The sequence below is a fragment of the Gymnoscopelus microlampas genome (genome assembly GCF_963454915.1).
Source record: "Gymnoscopelus microlampas genome assembly, chromosome: 2".
Taxonomy (NCBI): domain Eukaryota; kingdom Metazoa; phylum Chordata; class Actinopteri; order Myctophiformes; family Myctophidae; genus Gymnoscopelus; species Gymnoscopelus microlampas.
Window position 1 is genome coordinate 34,802,558 of NC_139939.1, and position 19,610 is coordinate 34,822,167.

Consider the following 19,610-nt stretch of genomic DNA (forward strand, 5'->3'; position numbering starts at 1 on the left):
CGCATGCATGGCCATGCGCGGCCACGGGGTCCCCAGATTATGTTGTTGACATGTCTGTCATGACTGTCTGACTCGTGCATGCACGGCGGCTCCGCGGGCCCCCAAGTGGTCCGCGACTCTGGTTCCACGGACCCCGGACGTGTGTGTGTGTGTGTGTGTGTGTGGGGGGGGGTGTTCGCTGGCTCCCGGGTTGCCAAATCATGTGCGTGAAACAAGCGCCGGTGTTGCCACATCCGTGAAACAAGCGGACCATGACGCGCGCGTTACTGTGTATAACCCCAAGTTTACTTTTGACTGCGCACTTCACCGGGTATGGACTACTTCACCTAATTGTCAGAACTGAAATCGATAAATATAAAGTTACATTGGTCCTCCAGATCACTTTTGTAATTCCCTTTTTCATTACATCAGCTCCTCATAGTGAAATCTGTCTTTTATATTTGTCGGGTAAGCGTTACAATATTATTTCCTTATTATTCGTCTGTTATGTCATGTCAAAATAGGAATGTATCAATTAATCAAAATCAAGTTAAAACGAGAGAGGTTATACATGGAACATTCATCACCGCTCTAGTATTTCTTTCATCTACTGTCCTTCCTTCCAAATCACTTTCTCTATCCCTCCCTTCTCACTCACTGCTACATGTTCATGTTTTCTCTTTCTTCCTTTCCTGCATACCTCCTCCCCTCTCCTCCTCCCATTCTATTTTTGCCTCCCTTTACTCCCTGCCCTCCGCTCCTCTGCTTTTTTCCCCTCCTCTCCTCTCTGACAATAAAGCTGATGATAATATATCATTCTGATTCTGATTCTCTCCTCTCTCCAGGTTACAGTGACCTGGGCATGTCAGAGACACCTCTACTCTACAGCCTGTTAGCGACACGCTGCAAGGAGGATTACTGTGAGGAGTTCTGCGTGTACAAGGGCACCAGCCCCGAGCATTCTGCCTTCCTTCCGCCAGGGTTCAGCTCCGCTCACCATCGCGTGGCCGTGTCAATCACAGTGGAGGACCACCAGGGAGCCGCCATCACCGCCCTCAATAAGTAATTACACCCACCCAATCTTTCCAGTTTTACCTCACGCACGCATCAGTCACAGGAAGGGCAGGTGGCCAAAGAGTTGAATCCAATCTGCAACCAATGAATATTTTCAATATTGAATAGTCTGTTGATTACTTTTTTCATTTATTCACTTACTGTACTCACCGTGCACTGTACTTAATGTAAAATGGTAAATGGTGCATGTATAAAGCAACTTTATTCAAAGCTCTTTACAATGGCCTTGGACTTTCCCCCAGCACCAACCCTCAGTTTTCTACTTGCTTCCTAGTGAGAACACAGGGCTCTTAAGAATGGCAATGTTGGCTCGTCATTGATTATTCTTGAAATATATTCACTGGTTATTTATTAAGAACTGTGAAAACTTGTTGAGCATCTGTATGAACACAATTGGCCCGTGTTCGGGGGAGGGAAGCCCGGCAGGTTGGGAGGAGTAGGACGGAGGCTCTACGTCCTCCCTGTGGGGCCTCCTCACTGGCAGGTGAGCTAGTAGGATACAACAGTAGGGACAGCACAGGAATTAATTGGCATAATTGGGGAGAAAAAGGGGTAAAAAAAACATTCTTTTTTAAGAACCGTGAAAACTAGAAATGTCTTTTTTGCTTATCCAGAACAGCACAGAGTAAGTGAGGTCAGGACTCTTGACAGATGAGTGCATCAGCTATTTATGGGATTGAAACTAATATATTGTTTCTGTTTTTCTCTCTCAACTAATGGTTATTTTGGGATGTCTTACCACTCATTCACCCTGCCAACAGTACACTCACATCTACGGTACTCACATATGAACACACATACATAGCAATAATACTCAGTAGTAACCTGTTTGTGTGTGTGTGTGTGTGTGTGTGTGTGTGTGTGTGTGTGTGTGTGTGTGTGTGTGTGTGTGTGTGTGCGTGTGCGTGGACGCGCGCGTGTGTGTCCAGGTCCATTGAGGTGGTGCTACCTGACCCTCCCCTTGGATACAGCAGCCTTCCTCATTGGCTGGCTGAGTTGACTGGCACCAAACTCAGGAAGCTGCTGAAGCAAGGCGACTCCCAGGGAGTGCGAGAGTTATCCCTGGCTCTTATTACAGTGCTCAATGAGGTAGGATTGCAATAACTACATGGTCAAATCATATTTGCACATAATATGAATGCAGGTGTGCCTTGAGATTTGACTTGCCCTTTGGTAGGCCTTGGGCACAAAAAGTGTGAAAACCACTGCTGTACGTACATGCGTCCACAAACGAATCAACCTAAATTAAACTCAAATTAATCCATTTCAATCATCTCTTTTAAGAGGCGTCTGCGTTATGATCACAGGCAAAATGTTTTTCATTTCACTGTGTGTATGTGAGTGAACATCCTGGGGTGAGCTGATGATAATAAAGATGAAGTGAATTGAACAGCTCAGATACCCAGTGCACTGCAATGCAAAGTTTGCTTTTTAATTAATTTCTTTTTGATTAGTATAATCCCACAGGCCGTCTGTGACATTTATTTGATCATCAGCACACAGCTGTATGCTTTCTTTGATGTTCGTACAACGGTTTTGGGTGTGTTCACACACCCTTCTGCACACTTTTGATGCTTATTACCGAATAAATCCCTGCATATATTGTGTGTGTGTGTGTGTGTGTGTGTGTGTGTGTGTGTGTGTGTGTGTGTGTGTGTGTGTGTGTGTGTTTGCGTGAACATAATCTACATGATGTACTGTCATGCGTATACACCATTATATATGAGCTCTTGTGTTTCCCAGTATGAGAACACCAGGGGAGAGCCCGTGTTGTCACGGGCTGAGCGCGGCTACAGGGTCACTGTACGCAGTAACATCACCCAGGCTCTGACAGCGCTGGACCTCATCACCGTTAACGACATCCAGCAGACCTCCGCTGCTCTGAAACAGTGCACGGTAAGTAGAGACGGAAGGATGAGGTGAAGGGGACGGGTGGGGTTGGACAAAACGGGGACGGAGGAAAAGTCAGACTTTCCATATGTGTGTGTGTGTGTGTGTGTGTGTGTGTGTGTGTGTGTGTGTGTGTGTGTGTGTGTGTGTGTGTGTGTGTGTGCGTGCGCGCGTGCGCGCGCGCGTGCGTGCGTGCGTGCGTGTGTGTGCGTGCATCACATCAGAGACTGACGAAGGCTGAATAGAGGAAACGTTTGTTCTTTTGACATGTAAGAAACAACAACTCTGAGTGCGACCCTTTTCCTTTATAAATGTGTTTGCATCACACCACAGGGCTTGTTACAGAAACTGTAACAAGCTGCTATGCCCACAAAGGGCTTTACCTAGCCCTTTGTAGGCATAGCCATCGAGTCGGCACGACAGTTGATCTCATAACAACATATGACATCTAAACAACTCTGTACTAAAAATCCTGAAATCTTTGCACATCTTTCTGCTAATAGACCAGATGTTGTCGTTGTCAATGAAGGCTCCAAATCAGTTTCCATTCTTGAAGTGGCCTGCACCTTTGACTCTAGCTTAGAGGAACCATTTATGACCAAAGTTATTAAATGCCAGCCGCTCCTCCATACCATCACAGAGCAAGGTTATATGTGCAATCTACTTGTGTTTATCTTTGGCAGCCCAGGACATGTACATAGGTTGGTTGTAAGAGGCTTCCAACCACTTGGGATGCCAAAAAAAAACAGCTAAACAGCTTGCAAAATTCTGTGCAATCGCTTCTACTATCGGTAGCCGCCAAATATGGCGAAGACGCTGTTACTTGTACCCTTGAAGGGTGTGTGGGTATTTGTCCAACATTTGCTGACTTTACATTTTGTATAGCACCGTGTAAATATTTGTGTCCTTGTATTGTATCTCTTATGTGGACATAAATAAATTATGCAATGTGCACACGTGCGCATGCGTTTGTGCATGTTCATCTTTGCTTACATGCATACATTTATGTGTCGGCTTGCTTGTGTGAACTTATGTGCATGTATTTATGCACGGGTATGTGTTTGTGTGTTGCAGGCAAGGAGCCGAGAGTTCATATGTGAGGAGTGTCAGAACAGCACCCTGAATAAGCTGGAATCCATGTTGGAGATCCTTCAGACAGACACCAAGCAGGGCACGGTCACCCCCACAGAGATCGCTGACAATATCCTCAATATTATGGGTAAACTTCAACTACCGTATCTTTTTGGATAAACTGTTCCAGCTATAGTATTTGCATTTCCGATACTATCAAATACAGCGTGTTTTTTAGGCTTTGCACAAATATGAATTTGTTGAGCTGTCTTACCACTGCAAAAGCTATTGTATTTGAAAACAAAAGTTGGCCAATCCTAAAAGTGAAACAAGAACACTTTGCACATCCATACCTTGAGTCAGGTGCATAGGGGTGGATAGAGTGGATCAAGTTGCAAACAAACAATCCTGCACTACTCTGTCTACTGTAGCTTGCATGGATTTATCATTCTGACTATTTCAATGCTACAGTAGATGCTTCTTGCGATGCAATCCCAAAGTCGCTTATAATAAGCGGACATGGCAACACTGACTGCTTCTGAGGAGAGAGAGAGAGAGAGAGAGAGAGAGAGAGAGAGAGAGAGAGAGAGAGAGAGGGAGAGGGAGAGGGAGATATATCACGGGAGATGTCGATTAAAATGAATTGGAATAAAAACAAATACATGAATGTATTGGGTCTGACTCTGGACAGCATCCTAACTATCCTACAGTGTGTAATCCCTGGTCGGGGATCAATCTATAGGGTGAAAACCACAACGATATATGACAGCCGATTTCAAGAAATAAACTCCTGTAGTGTAAAATGCTTAACGATCAGACGACCTCCGACCACTTTAAAAGTCTTACAGTGTGTACCTGCCCTTACTCTGTTGAACAGTTTTGACAGTAACATTATATTAACCCTTTAAGACCGGGAAAGCATCTGTGTCATTTTAGATTTCTTTGGCTATTCAAAAATAGCAGATATACAAGCTCATAGCTATGTCAGTGGTGCTCAAACCTTTTCATGTCAAGGTCCCCCAAAATTATATATACTTTACTAGTCCATACCCGTTGAAGTGCGCAGGCGAAAGTAGTTGCCGTCTCGCGAGACAGGACGCACCGGGACGCGCGCTGGGGGGGGGAGGGCGAGACGGGACGCGCAATAACCCCACCTTTGCAACTACTTTCGCCTGCGCACTTCACCGGGTATGGACTAGTACAGTATATATAATTTGGGGGGACCTTGACATGAAAAAGTTTGAGCACCACTGATATAGCCTGCAGAAATATATGTTTTTTCAAAAAACTGTTAGGATTCAGTAGACATTTGTAGAATCCCGCAAAGATTTGAGTTACAAATGTTCGCTTAAAAAATATATATATTCAAAGATTTGCACAAATGTTCGCGATTTAAAAAAATAGCCAAAGAAATCTAAAATGACACAGATGCTTTCCTGGTCTTAATGGGTTAATAGTGACTTTCTTAGACCTGTTGGTGATGAAAAACAACAGCTCCTCCATCATAACACTCTACCAGAAGAACATTGACAAAAACACCTTGCCGCTGGTTACAGGTTTTCTCCCTTCCACTGTGGATTGATCAGGCAGGCATACAATTTGACTGTCAAAAAGATGTGCTCTGAGAAAAATATTGAGTGCTGTATCACTCAATATTCTATCTACTCCCCTGCTATAAGATCAGTTTTCCTCCACTTTTGAAGATCCACCTCTCTTTGTAAACAAAAGAGGGACAGATATAGGATCACTTGGTCCACACCAATTTCAATTACAAGAAGAGATCCAGTAAACTATTACAGACACTTAGCCAAATTATTGACCCATGCTTTGTGTTTATTTTCTCTTGCTGCTACTGTGCTTTGTCATTATGCTGCTTTTGCATTGCTGGATTTTGTAATCTTCTGTTTCATTTAACTGTTTCTTCAGTTAAACAGTTTTCTTTTGTTTGTTAAATAAAGGTAGAAAAAAAGGTTAGAGGAAAATTTGATTATGTTACTATTCTTACTTATTAATGTTACTTACACTTATTGCAAGCTTTTTGGGGGGCTACATTTATGATTGTCATTCGCCAGTGTGTTTTTCTTTTCTTTTTTCACCCTCCATGTATGCATTTACAGTAAATTGCACATATGGATTGTAACTGAGCCAATCCCTACACTACACTATGGCTTCTCATTGTCACAAACTATTTTAATAATGAAGGTCCGGCACCAAAAAAATCACTCTAAATATACGCATGTCAGATAGACAGTATGCAGGATTTTTTTTTCAATCCTACAAGTGAACATGACTTAGTTGGACAATACCAACACACACACACACACAAACACACACCAAAGCAGCCAGGTTCTGGTGGCAGAGAAAGGACTTTGTGTGTTTCAGCCCATAGTCCCCTCCTGTCATCTCCCAGCTCCCCCCTCGTCCCCTGCTTTGATGTAGCTGTTTGATAAACAGCACAGTAGACAGTCTGTCAAGCCAAATGGAAATAAATGAAAATAACTTATTATTGTTATTCCTTCAGTAGGTCATAAGGCTTTGAAAAGTGATAATGATACGTAGGGCCCTGAGGCTACTAATATAGGGGCCCACAGAAGCACACACACACACGTTCTGATCTTGGAACATTATTGTCATCATCAGTATATATAAACGCCCCACTATCATATTTCATTTCACAGGGCCCAGAATTCTTGGCACACCCCTGGTGGGCAGTGTTATCCCTTTTAAGATCCAAGGACCAGCAAATAAAAAACAAAAAACACATTATTGAGACACATACTGTATGCTGTATATTTGTTCCTGACCCTCTAGCTCCATTTATGCAGCACCTACTTTGTTGTCAACCTCCTTCCCTCCACTTCCCTCCCCTCTTCTGCCCTCCTCCCTCTTCTCTTCTCCTCCCATTTTCTGTCCTCCTCTCCAGTTATAATATTTAACTAAAACATACAAAATATTACCCGCTTTAAAAACGTATTAAAACAAACTGAAACTGAAAACATGGAGGCAAAACGAATAAAAAATGCAACACTATAATAGCCATGCTCCTCTCCTCCCTCTAGGTGACCTGATCCACCAGGTAAGCCAGTCTGCCTCCCAGCCTTACCTCCAGCCCCCCTACCTGGATTCTCCCTCCTCCTCCTCCTCCCTATCCTCTGCCTCTGCCTCCGGGGAGGACCAAGGAGAAGGGGTTCCCTTGGACCCGGAGACCCACCCCATGCGCGTGGCAGCCAAGGCCTACAGCCTGTCCTCTGTGCTCATGCTCATCCTCATGCACGCCCGCGTGCTCAACGAGGAGCCGCTGGTTCTGCGGGGAACTGAGATCGCCGCCACGGGGAAGCTGGCCGACCCCCAGAGCCTGCTCTGTTACCATGACAACGACAGCTCAGGTGTGTGTGTGTGTGTGTGTGTGTGTGTGTGTGTGTGTGTGTGCGTGTGTGTGTGTGTGTGTGTGTGTGTGTGTGTGTGATATCTTGGATGTAAATACAATGAAATATGAAATTGCAATTAACCATTTGAGCCCTATATACTTTGTTATACAATGAATAGCATAAATATCCAATCTACAAGCTCAGAACACGTCACATTGTGACATGTTGTGAGTTTGTAGATCGACTATTTTAGTTATTCTTGACGATTTTGGTGAAAAAGTTTTGAAAAATGTAGAAACATTTCGAAATTATTATTTATCTGCCCAAAATACAGATGCCAAGGTTAATGTGGTTAAGATAAAAAATACAAAGTAGAAAAAAATAGGTGATTTATCCTGTTGACGTTTACACCGCATTTTCAGCTAGCAAGGATTTTTGTCATGTCTTTTAATGTATCTGTTGATTCAGACAGCATTTTTGTTCTTACTTTTTATGAATGTAATGAATCAAAAAATTCTAAATTTTTCTCTGTTCTTATATTCTCTATGACAGATTGCCAGCGCTTTTCCATCCCCAGAGCTTTCAACAACAGTCTGGGTCGAGCAGCCGCAGGAAACAGCATCATGCAGCTCCTGTTCCAGGTTCGTTGTGATGCTTCAAGGCTCAGCATGAAGTGCTCTGCTCTGCTTTTGAACTTTTCCTTTAGTCGCCAGCCAAAAAGCGTGTCAGTCACAACGATTGAACAAAAGCCCTGGGGGTTGGTTCACACAGTCCCCTATCAGAGAACACCCACATGCACTGACACGCATACTAGATGCTAGCAGGAGCGCACGCACTCGCACAAACACACGCAGACATGCGCATGATGCTAAAAAGAACGTACACACGTGCAAACACGCACATGCTAGATCAGTGGTATTCAACTAGATTAGGCAGTGGGCCACAATTGTAAAAATAACTTGAAGTCGAGGGCCACAAGACCGTGTTCGTGATAATGTATGGCCGTTTGTTGTTTGCTATAGGACACAACAATGGTCATATTATGTCCATTATGGTAAATTATTAGGGCCTGCTTCATACTGCATTTATGCCTTTTGATGTTTGATAGGATCATTTCTGTGCCAGTTCTTTATAATGCACAGGCTTTGATTTGGATATTGAGAAAAAATAGTATTTCAGTGTATTCTGTGCAAGGGTCCCTGACATGGAAGCATCTTTGTGAGAAGAGTGGTGGAGGTAGGCTGGCAAAGAAAGTGTTTACATGTTTGTATGAAGGAAAAGCTTTTACTTTTTTAAATGTTTTTGACCACCCAGCTTATGATGTGTTTCAAGAACCATTAGTTGAGAATGTCAGAGTGACCCATAAAAATGGATCAGCCCAGGACGCTATTGATGCGAATGAATCATACTATGTCAAAAGCTAATGGGTGCAGAAGGATAATTCTTTCTTTGGTGTAATGGATAACAGCCACAGAAGAAATAGCTACAAATGGATAGCAGATGATGAATGAAATGCACTCAAAACTCACCTGTTGTGCTCTTTTATGTAAGCTCTAAGAATTCTAGTACATGATGTGCTAAAAAAACGGCTGAACTACTTGAAAGCTACATTATTCTGAAAGCAGTGAGAAGTAGATTTCTAGCTGTTTTGTTCTGTGTACCATGAAAAGGTCTACTTTTGATGCTTGTACTTTTACTTTTGATACTTCAATACATCTTAACACCATTTTTCTTAAGTATGTAAGATGTGAGCTACTTAACACTTTGATTTTCTTATGGGTGACTTTAACTTTTACTGAGTAAAAATGTCTTTCAGGTTATCAAGTAAGGTATCTGTACCTTTACTCAAGTATGGCTTTCAAGTACATACACCACTGTTTACTTCTTCATGTTTAACGTGTAAGGCAGAATTGGGCAGAAATCATGAAGCAGTTGTAGCTTAGTAACAGCTACCCTTGCACCAAAAAATTATAAAATAATAGCATAACAAAAAATAACCCTTTAATCAACCAGTTACACATTTCTTAATGGTCTGCGGTTAAACGGTTAACAATGACCATTTTGTTCATTTTTGTTGTCACAGTCTTGTGGCCCCCAACTTCAAATAATTGTATACTTTGGCCCCCTGCCTAATCTAGACGTGCTACGGCAACATGCAGCAGTGCAGCACAGCAGATCTACAGTAGTACATTAGGAAATACATACTCACCAAAGATTACATTTACCCACATTTGGGTTCTTGTATGTACTGCAGTACTGGTGGATGTTAATTTAATTAGGACCCTGAGTGAGTCACAAACATTCCTCCATTCTAAACAGTAGCCTACATTTTATTCTTATCGGTTATAGGTTGCTTAACCATTAACGAGCTTCAGTTAACGGTTTTATGAAAAACATTCAAAATGGAAAGCTCCACTGGGGCCGGATTATGCCCACGGGCCGCCAGTTGAATATCACTGTGCTAGATCCAAGCAGGAGCGCACACACTTGCAAACACACATAGTGAATGACATGTGATACTGACTTGATACTGACATGATATTGACCATGATACTGACCACGATAATGACATGATACTGACATGATAATGACCATGACATGACATGATACTGACCATGATACTGACATGATACTGACCATGATACTGACATGATACTGACATGATACTGACCATGATACTGACATGATACTGACCATGATACTGACATGATAATGACCATGACGTGACATGATACTGACCATGATACTGACTATGATGCTGACATGATACTGACCATGATACTGACCATGATACTGACATGATACTGACCATGATACTGACATGATACTGACCATGATACTGACCATGATACTGACCATGATACTGACATGATACTGACCATGATACTGACATGATACTGACCATGATACTGACCATGATACTGCCATGATACTGACTATGATGCTGACCATGATACTGACCATGATACTGACATGATACTGATGCATGCTAGACGCTAGCAGGAGGTCGCACACGTGTAAACACGTGCAGACATGCATATTAGCAAGAGCGTACACACATGTGTAAACACGCACAGACACACACATTAGATGCTAGCAGGATCTAACACACACATGCACTGCACACCGACTCATACATACACTCACTATCTCTTTCTCTTGGCCACACGAAATAAATACACGTTCAAACTCTCTGTGTTAATTTAACTCTTAAGAGTTCAAAACTCTAACCAAATGGACCAGTAATGGTCCATCTCAATCATAACTATCTCTGCTGCCCTCCTTCTCTCCCCTCCACCCCCACCCAGGTGGAGCCAAACCCATTCCCCTTCAACTACGTAGCCAACTACACCATCTCCACCGAGGTGGCCTCCATGGAGTTCCGCACAGAGAACGGCACCCAGATTCCCATCTCCGGGCTGGACGATAGCCAGGCCATCACCGTCGCCGTTAACAACGGGAGCGCCAGCAGTGGCGGGGAAGCGGGGGCCGAAGGGTCGGGAGCGACGGGGGTCCCTACAGCCGGTGCGGTGAACATCAGCCACTGTGACTCTGTCATCGTCAGGGTCAGCACGGGAAACACCAATCGGCAGGCTGGACTGTTTGTCCAGCTCAACTTCACCTCTCTGAATGGTAGGCAGTAGGCTAAGGTGCTGGCAGCTCAAAAAATGCTTTCTGTAGCCTAGGCCGCAGCGTGGCGGTCCAGGCACCCTAAGCTGCAATGCCAGCCTGACAGCGTGTCACCGGTTCGAATCCCGTTCCCGATGACCTTTGCTGCGTGTCACTCCCCATCTCTCTCCCCATTCCCTGTCAGTCTACTGTCCCATCTATAAAGGCATAAAAGCCCCTCTTTCTGTTATTTAATGATTATTGTCATTATAGTGTAATTATTGCTCAGGACAACACAGGGGACCTCATTTTGAGTGAGATAGCGGCTGGGTTATAGGGTGGGTTTGGTTGGGGGTTTTGTATGACAATTGAAAATGTCATAAAGATAAAAACAAAACAAAAAGAGAAGAAGAACAAATAGCTCTGGGTATTATTTGTTGATGGTCTAGAGACACAACGTGATGTAAAACATTTTAGTAATCTCAGTCATAATCTTACTCTAAGATTAAAGGATTTGACTATTTAGAATGATTGCGTAAAACAAAGAGACATTTGTACCAGAATGAGAGGACAGAAGGGCTGAGGATTAAAACAAAATTGCACAATAAATAAGGCTTATTATAGCATGATATTTCTTTCATCTTCTTGGGCACAGAAAAACCTGAACGAGCAGTGGAAACCGAGGAGCCCTACATCATGGCCTACCTCCACTCCCATGACCGACCCAATGAGTTCAACCATACAGACAGGAAACGCATCACATTCAGCATGACCAGGGGGCTGGATCTGGACCACAGGAACTACACCTTCTTCTTGTCCCCAGAGTAAGTGGCCTTCTTGATTACATTTCATAAGAAATAAAATATAGTCTTTTGAAGAGGTGTTGGTGATTACAGTAAATCATACAGATTAACTTAATAAGACCACTGAAGGAGTGCTCAGTCCTTGGAATCACAATCAACTACATTTAATCAGTGGTGCAAAGAGAAGAGGCACTCTTAAGTGATTGCAGTTATTTCCACACTTCTTTAAAAGAAATACTCTTTAGGGGATATTTGGAGAACAACTTGAAAGCATGACCAGCTCAGAGGCCTTGTGGTTAAAGTGTCCGCCCTGAGATTGTGAGGTCGGGGTTCATTTCCCCAGCCGGTTCATACCAAAGACCATCAAAATGGGACTCACTAATGTCTTCCTATCGGCTCCTGCCCTTATGGGCCACATGGCTCAGGAACCGTTGATTGCCAAGGCTACTTACTACTTGAAAGGTCCTACTGTATACGAACTTGTGCTTTGTGAGCTTATTAAACACATAGAAACAATATATTCATGACACTTCAACAAATGGGCTCATGAGGAATAACAAGAACTCAGGAGGGAAAATGTTGTTTACATCCTTTTGCTCCATGTTTTTCAATGAGTCTCCTTGACTTTGGAAGCTAACACTCCTCAACTAAGCCAATGGAAAAAGTAGATCACACCAACAAAAACTCATCCTCTTGTTTTTTCATAACCAGGTCCTATGACACCACACTGGATTACTTTGTCAACGTGACCACCAGCTGCAGCCCTGCCTCTGTATCCGTGGGTGTGCGTTTGGAAGTAGGGGTGTTTGCTTCTCTGTGCCAGTATTTCAGTGAAAGTGAGAAGCAGTGGAGGACAGATGGCATGGTCCCCCTGGCCGAGACCAACGCCAGCAGGGCTGTCTGCCGGACCAGGCACCTCACAGTATTCGCGGCAGGCCTGTTTGTACCATCCAACGCTGTCAGCTTCATTGTGCCGGTCAGTATGTCACACTCATAGACGTCAACTTTGGATGGATAGTGCATATATTTGTCCAGATACTCACTGTTGAAGGTCTGTTGAACTCACTCAGAAATGTGTGGGTGGAGCTTATGTCTTACATTAAAACGCTATATATCACAAACATCCAATCATACCTAAATTGGAATCGCATGTTGAGGTGCCGATACAGTATATATTTATTGATGGACTAGCCTATAATCAGATCAGGTCAAGTGTTATTGTTGCATAATGTTGCATAATGTAAAGTCATACATTATGCTCATTGTGTTCACCCATTCACTCATTCAGAGATCCAGTGCAGATATCTAGGTCAAGCAGCTTAGTATTTTAATGTATTATTATTTCTATTAGTATTCTTATATATGTCTTGGTTTGGTTCTTGACTCTCCACCTCTCCTGTGTTTCATTCTTAATGCTGTTGTTGCTATGACACCTGAATTTCCCTCTGGGGATCTTATCCTATCTTAAAAGAGCATGTGTGTACTGTATGTGCAACTGTGCTTTAGAGTACACACAGACAGACACACATAAATGTTTAACACACGCATGCACGCTTGTGCACACACACTTTTCACACACACACACACACACACACACACACACACACACACACACACACACACACACACACACACACACACACACACACACACACACACACACACACACACACACACAGAAAAGGGGGTAATGATGATGTCTCTGTGTTTTCAACGTGGGGTATGATTAAAGGCTGTTTTTCTGTGATGTATGACCTCATTTGTAAGGCAGACACCATAACACCTTATTTAATTGGAGCATCATCTCTAGAGCACTTTTGCATCTGTATTCTGTTGGAAATGACAGTACTAAAAATAATCCTGTTTTTTTTCTCCAACATGTAAAAAAATAACTATATTGGTTCCAATGGATCCTATGTAGTTATTATTTTGTCTTGTTTATACTTTTTATTGGTTCAGTATTTATAAAACCCACAGACAGAATTAATCACTTTTCCAATTTTTTTCAAAGCTGTGAAAAACAGCAGATCTATGCAGAATCTTGTAGATCGGCTATTTTTTCTACTTTTGTGCATTGCTGTTGCACCACGAAGTAGGGCATTAATCTATTAAAAAAACATAAAAGGTTGAAATTATGGAAACACTGTGCAAGGTTTCTGCCTGACTGCAATGATATATTGTCTTTACCTGTCTCCCTTAGGAGCGCTCTGGTGCCCCGAGTCTGGTCGTAACGTTGGTGTGCGTGTTGGGCGTGCTCTGCTACCTTGTCGCTGCGGCCATCCTGCACAAGGTGGACCAGCTGGACTTGCGTCGGGCCGGCGTGGTCCCACTTTGTGGCCGAGATGGACTCTTCAAGTATGAGATCCAGGTGAAGACTGGCTGGGGCCGAGGGACAGGTGAGTCTGGCCAGAGTGCAAAAGGGTGAGCAACGAGCATCAGTGTCTTGGGCAGAAGGGAAAAGAGTTGGCTCATGGGCCCCGGGTTGAATTCCTGGCAAGGTATTGCTGTGTGGGTGATATCGGCTGAGTTTTCGATTTTGTCCTCATAATAATGGATTGAACCACTTAAACCCTATACTTTGTTGACTACTATATCTATACTAGGCCCCTCCAAATCTCTTTTGACAAATGTTCGTCCCCAGAGTAGGGATCCTACTGTAGGTTTCATATGCACTTTTAAGGTTGAGTACTTTGTTCACCACTGGAATTATAGCATGACTGTTTCTCAGACATCCCCCTGTCCTCCCCAGGTACCACAGCCCATGTGGGGATCAGTTTGCATGGGCGGGCGAGCCGTACTGGACACCGCCATCTAGACAGCAGAGGAGCCTTCACTCGCAATTCTCTCGACATTTTCCACATCGCCACAGATTCCAGCCTGGGCAACATCTGGAAAATACGAGTTTGGCATGACAATAAAGGTATGCGCACGCACGCACGCACGCACGCACGCACGCACACACACACACACACACACACACACACACACACACACACACACACAGTCATTGTAACCAGCTCATAGTAGGTAAGTAAGCACCTCAGGTGATGTGAAGTACACCCCCTGGACATGGCGCTAATGGACATGGCGCTAATATGTGGCAGCTACTACTTTGCATAAAACCTCATTAACTTCCACCTTCATTAACTTCCACCTTCAGGTCTGTCCCCAGCATGGCTGTTGCAGTATGTGATGGTAAAGGATCTGCAGACAGGAAGCAGCTACTACTTCCTGGTCAAGGAGTGGCTGTCAGTGGACAATGAGAGGACAGACGGACGGGTGGATATCGAGGTGGAGGCCTCAGGTGAGAAACATTGTCATTGTCATTGTCATTGTAATCATAAAATTGGGGTGGTAACATAGAAATTAGAGAACAATTATAACTAGACGCGTCGCAATTCCGGGGAAATTGCAAAGTGTGGTTGCGCCGACGCCGGTCGGACTATCATAATGTCGTCTGGACAGGTTTATCGCAGGGGTCCATAGATCACGTGTACCGATTTGTGTGAGATTTGGAAAAAAATTGTAGGAAAAGGAGCAAAAAGTGTGTTTTGAAGAAAATTCAAAATGGCGGAAAATCTATCCTGACGCAAATGGGCGTGGCCTATATGGGAAGATGCGTCGTGACCCAAGGAATCCAGGGAAAAAGAAATTTTGATTTTACGACCTACGGTTCAAGAGTTATAGGCCAAAAGGTAAAGGGGGCTGTTATAGCGCCACCATGTGGCCGACTGGTGTGATTATTTTCTTAATAATTTTTCAAAAAACTATTAACCTCCCCTCCAAGTTTTGTAACTGTAGCCTTTACGGTTTCCGAGAAAAAAATACTTGAATGGGAGTTTTTGCAATTCCCATTAAAGTGGATGGGGAAATTTAATGCACTAATAAATCAATATCAAAAAATCTATCCTGACGCAAATGGGCGTGGCCTATATGGGGAGATGCGTCGTGACCCAAGGAATCCAGGTGAAAATAAATTTTGATTTTAGGACCTACGGTTCAAGAGTTACGGGCCAAAACGTAAAGGGGGCTGTTATAGCGCCACCATGAGGCCGAATGGTGTGATATTTTGTTAAATAATTTGGGACTTAATTATGAATTATCCCTCCAAATCTGATAACTCTAGCTGTTAAGGTTTCTGAGAAAAAAATACTTGAATTTGAGTTTTTTTACTTTTACATTAAAGTGGATGGGGAAATTTAATGCACTAATAAATTAATATCAATTAAACTATTCAACCAATCTCTTAGCCCTATACACGCGCACGATTCCCGTTCAAGACGGTCATTTTGATATATGGCACAACATTAGGGGATAAAAACTGTGGGAGGAGATGCGGTTTGAAATAAAGTTTATCTATATTTATCTGTACTTTTACTTCTACTCCACTACATCTCAGAGGCAAATATTGTGCTTTTACTCCACTGCAAGTATTTGAAAACTGTATTTACTAGTTACTTTGTAGATTTTATTTGAGGTTTTATTTTATTAGATGTATTTGTTTTAGCTTGTTTTGCTCATTTGATTTTCCTATTTGTCTCATCTGTTTAAGAAAGTAGGTAGCTGATATATTGCACTTTTACCTTAGCGCTAGGTATACTCTTAGTTGCTTGTTTTAGAAGAGAATGCACTTAAGACTTCTGGTGATTAGTAGTTTCGTTCCCTAGTACCTATGTTGAATGCACTTATTGTAAGTCGCTTTGGATAAAAGAGTCTGCTAAATGACTGTAATGTAATGTAATATGTTGCGATGCGACGCACTGTGCGCTTGTGCTATTTTCAAAAGATTTGAATACATTTGAAAACTTGTGAAATGGGACAATTTGCATAATGAGTACTTTCTAGTATTGGCACTTTAAGTACATTTTGATACCAATACTTTTGTACTTTTACTAAAGTAAATTTAATTTATCGTTGTTGTAATATGAGACATAGATTCTTACGTGCTCCAATATTGTAAAAATGTGTTGAATAAAATACGAAGTTTCAACATTTCTGTCAAAATTGTGTCAAAGCCTGCAACACATATATTTGCGCGGCACCAGCCAGGTGGCTTGTGCAAACCAGTGTGTGATTTCCTGCTACACTAGGGATTCCAAATGCAAAAGAAACTGAGGAAAACAAATAATTGAATAATTCATGGACAGAGTCGTTTGCTTTCACTGCCAATGCGGCTAGATTACCTGTATGTTTGATCTGCGGCGAGAAGTTATCAAACAACAAAGCAAGTTATGTTGATAATATTAATATTGTAATGGAATTGAAACTTAAAACACCAAATAGCGCACTGCAGAGTAGTCGTGTGGTGCGCCTTGCTCTCCACGGTGCTGATCCTGCTGTGGGGAATATAATATTTTGACAAAAACATAATTAATGAATGCTTGTTTGAATGTATTTGCATGCTGTAATTTGATAGGCTATTAAACACTTAATAGCCTGTGTTGCCTTCATTATTAGGCTAAAATAGGTTTTGCGGCTCCAGACAGATTTTGTATTTATCTTCTGGTCCAAAATGGCACTGGTCACAATACAGATGCTAGTATCAAACATTACATCTAATGTTCCAAACCCTAACCCCTTGTTCCCTGTGACCCGCAGAAGAGGCAGAGCTTGTTCGGTTGCCCCACCTCCTGCTTTGTGAGCTGCAGAGGGCGGTTAGCGAAAGCCACCTGTGGCTGTCCCTATGGGAACGTCCCGCCCGCAGTCCCTTCACCCGGCTACAGAGGGCGACATGCTGCGCTGTGTTACTGCAGCTCTGTCTGTTGGCTAACACGCTGTGGTACAGCACTGTGGCAGACATGAGATTTAGGTACAGGAGTGTGTGTGTGTGTGTGTGTGTGTGTGTGTGTGTGTGTGTGTGTGTGTGTGTGTGTGTGTGTGTGTGTGTGTGTGTGTGTGTGTGTGTGTGTGTGTGTGTGTGTGTGTGTGTGTGTGTGTGTGTGTGCGCGCGCGCATGTTTTCACCTAGAAATGCCACTGAGTACTGTTGATCCCAAGACCCAGAATGTAATCATTATTGTAATTTAACCCATTGAGACCTGAAGCCGATTCTACATGTCTCCTAAATCCCAACAGTTTGAAAAACGTATGTTTCTATATCAGTGGTGCTCAATCTTTTTCATGTCAAGGACCCCCAAAATTATATGTATTTGGCCACGGATCCCCATCAAAATATTTTGTTCCAGGGACCCCCCAGAAGCAACGATTTGAGTTAAAAATGTTTGCTTTAAAAATATATATGTTCAAAGATTTGCACACATTTTCACGAATTTTCAAAAATAGCAGATCTACAAGCTCGTAGCGCGGCACTCGGTGCCGCGCTACGAGCTTGTATATCTGCTATTTTTGAATAGCCCAAAGTGTAAAATAATGCTTTTTAGCTCAAATCTAAAAATGACACAGTTCCAGGTCTTAATGGGTTAAGCCATGTCCAAGTGACGTAACAATGTGATTGGCATCTTCTCCTGTGTGGCAGCCCCAGGGCAGTGTCCGAGCTGATATCATTAAACGGCGAGACAGTCGCAGCAGGTCTAGTGAGCTGTCTCATAGTCTATCCTCTGTACCTGCTGGTCTTCACACTGTTCAGGATGAGCCGCAGCAAGGTAACGCCAAAGAAAATATACCAATGCAAATGTACCATCATGGGCTTTTTTGTGGCATGCATACAGTACATGGCCACAACCCGTACACAGATAAGCTGACTATGTATGACTCTGTTTGGCTGTGTGTGTGTGTGTGTGTGTGTGTGTGTGTGTGTGTGTGTGTGTGTGCGTGTGCGTGTGCGTGTGCGTGCGCGTGCGTGTGTGTGCGCGTGCGCGCCCCAGTGTGTATCTGTGGAGCAGGTCCCTCCACAGGTGGACCAAGAGTCAGTGGAAATCGATGACTTTTTGGACAACTCCATGGCAGGAAGTTCCTTCCTCTTCTTCAATGGAATCCCTGGCGAGGTATGGGCAAATGGAGTGTAGACAGTGAAAGAATCACATGTGCGTATGTTGCTGCTTTAATATTACATTGATTGAAAAAGGTTCTCCTTTGATTTTATTGCCTTAAATATGTTAAAGACCCACTCCCTTTTTTTAAGTAACCCATGAAAATCCTGGTAATTTCTTGTGCACACATATCTCCAAAGCTTTTGAGTTTTACAACTAAAATCTGGTTCTTAGACTAGCACTCACTGAACACAGGTTTGACACAGGGCACACACAACTCAGACGAGGTGCAACATCAGTCATGTCACACACCAAACGCCAATCAGAGCCTCACTAAATTAATGAGGATTTGTGTAGGTTGAGTGAACAAAAAACAAGCACTCCCCCGTAACCTCGTGGAGGAGGAAGTCACTGCCTTGTCACTACCCCTGCCACCGTGCAGGGGTAAAGTTCCAGCCAGCCACTGTAGAGACCTGGGGAACAAATCCTCCATGGTGCATCCGGCTTGGGCCGGCGTCCCAACTCCTACAGCTTGGTCGAAGCGCCCGTTCAACGCGGGGCAGAACAGAGAACAATAGTGTTCCTCCGCATGCATTACGCCCTCCTAAAATGCCTGACGACATCACATATTTTGGAGGAGACAGGTGTTTTTTTTAGACGCTCCACTAGTAGGGTCATCAGTGACAGGGACATGAGAGAATTGGATATTAAAAATGGATACAAAATATAATGAGGAAAAAAGTTTTATAGTGTTTTATGACCTCTTATACCGTGATTCGGTTGGGCTGTCTGGTCTGTTCAACAACTGAAGTGAACTGTTTGAACAGGCAAGGTAATAATTTCAAAGTGTCAGTCCCTTGTGGACTCATTAACACCACTCTCTATTAT

General features: G+C 43.1%; 1 protein-coding gene across 1 annotated transcript in view; it reads left to right on the forward strand.

The window, feature by feature from the left end:
* The window catches only part of pkd1a (polycystic kidney disease 1a), a 136,910-nt gene that overhangs the window by 75,175 nt on the left and 42,125 nt on the right, over positions 1-19,610 (forward strand). The window contains exons 27-41 of the mRNA XM_084084611.1: positions 825-1,041; positions 1,983-2,142; positions 2,797-2,949; positions 4,018-4,162; positions 7,074-7,400; positions 7,935-8,023; positions 10,691-11,015; positions 11,647-11,815; positions 12,506-12,770; positions 13,995-14,190; positions 14,544-14,714; positions 14,955-15,098; positions 17,393-17,603; positions 18,269-18,395; positions 18,618-18,737. Of these exons, the coding sequence (XP_083940737.1) occupies positions 825-1,041; positions 1,983-2,142; positions 2,797-2,949; positions 4,018-4,162; positions 7,074-7,400; positions 7,935-8,023; positions 10,691-11,015; positions 11,647-11,815; positions 12,506-12,770; positions 13,995-14,190; positions 14,544-14,714; positions 14,955-15,098; positions 17,393-17,603; positions 18,269-18,395; positions 18,618-18,737 (2,819 nt within the window). The remainder of the gene's footprint in view (positions 1-824; positions 1,042-1,982; positions 2,143-2,796; positions 2,950-4,017; positions 4,163-7,073; positions 7,401-7,934; positions 8,024-10,690; positions 11,016-11,646; positions 11,816-12,505; positions 12,771-13,994; positions 14,191-14,543; positions 14,715-14,954; positions 15,099-17,392; positions 17,604-18,268; positions 18,396-18,617; positions 18,738-19,610) is intronic.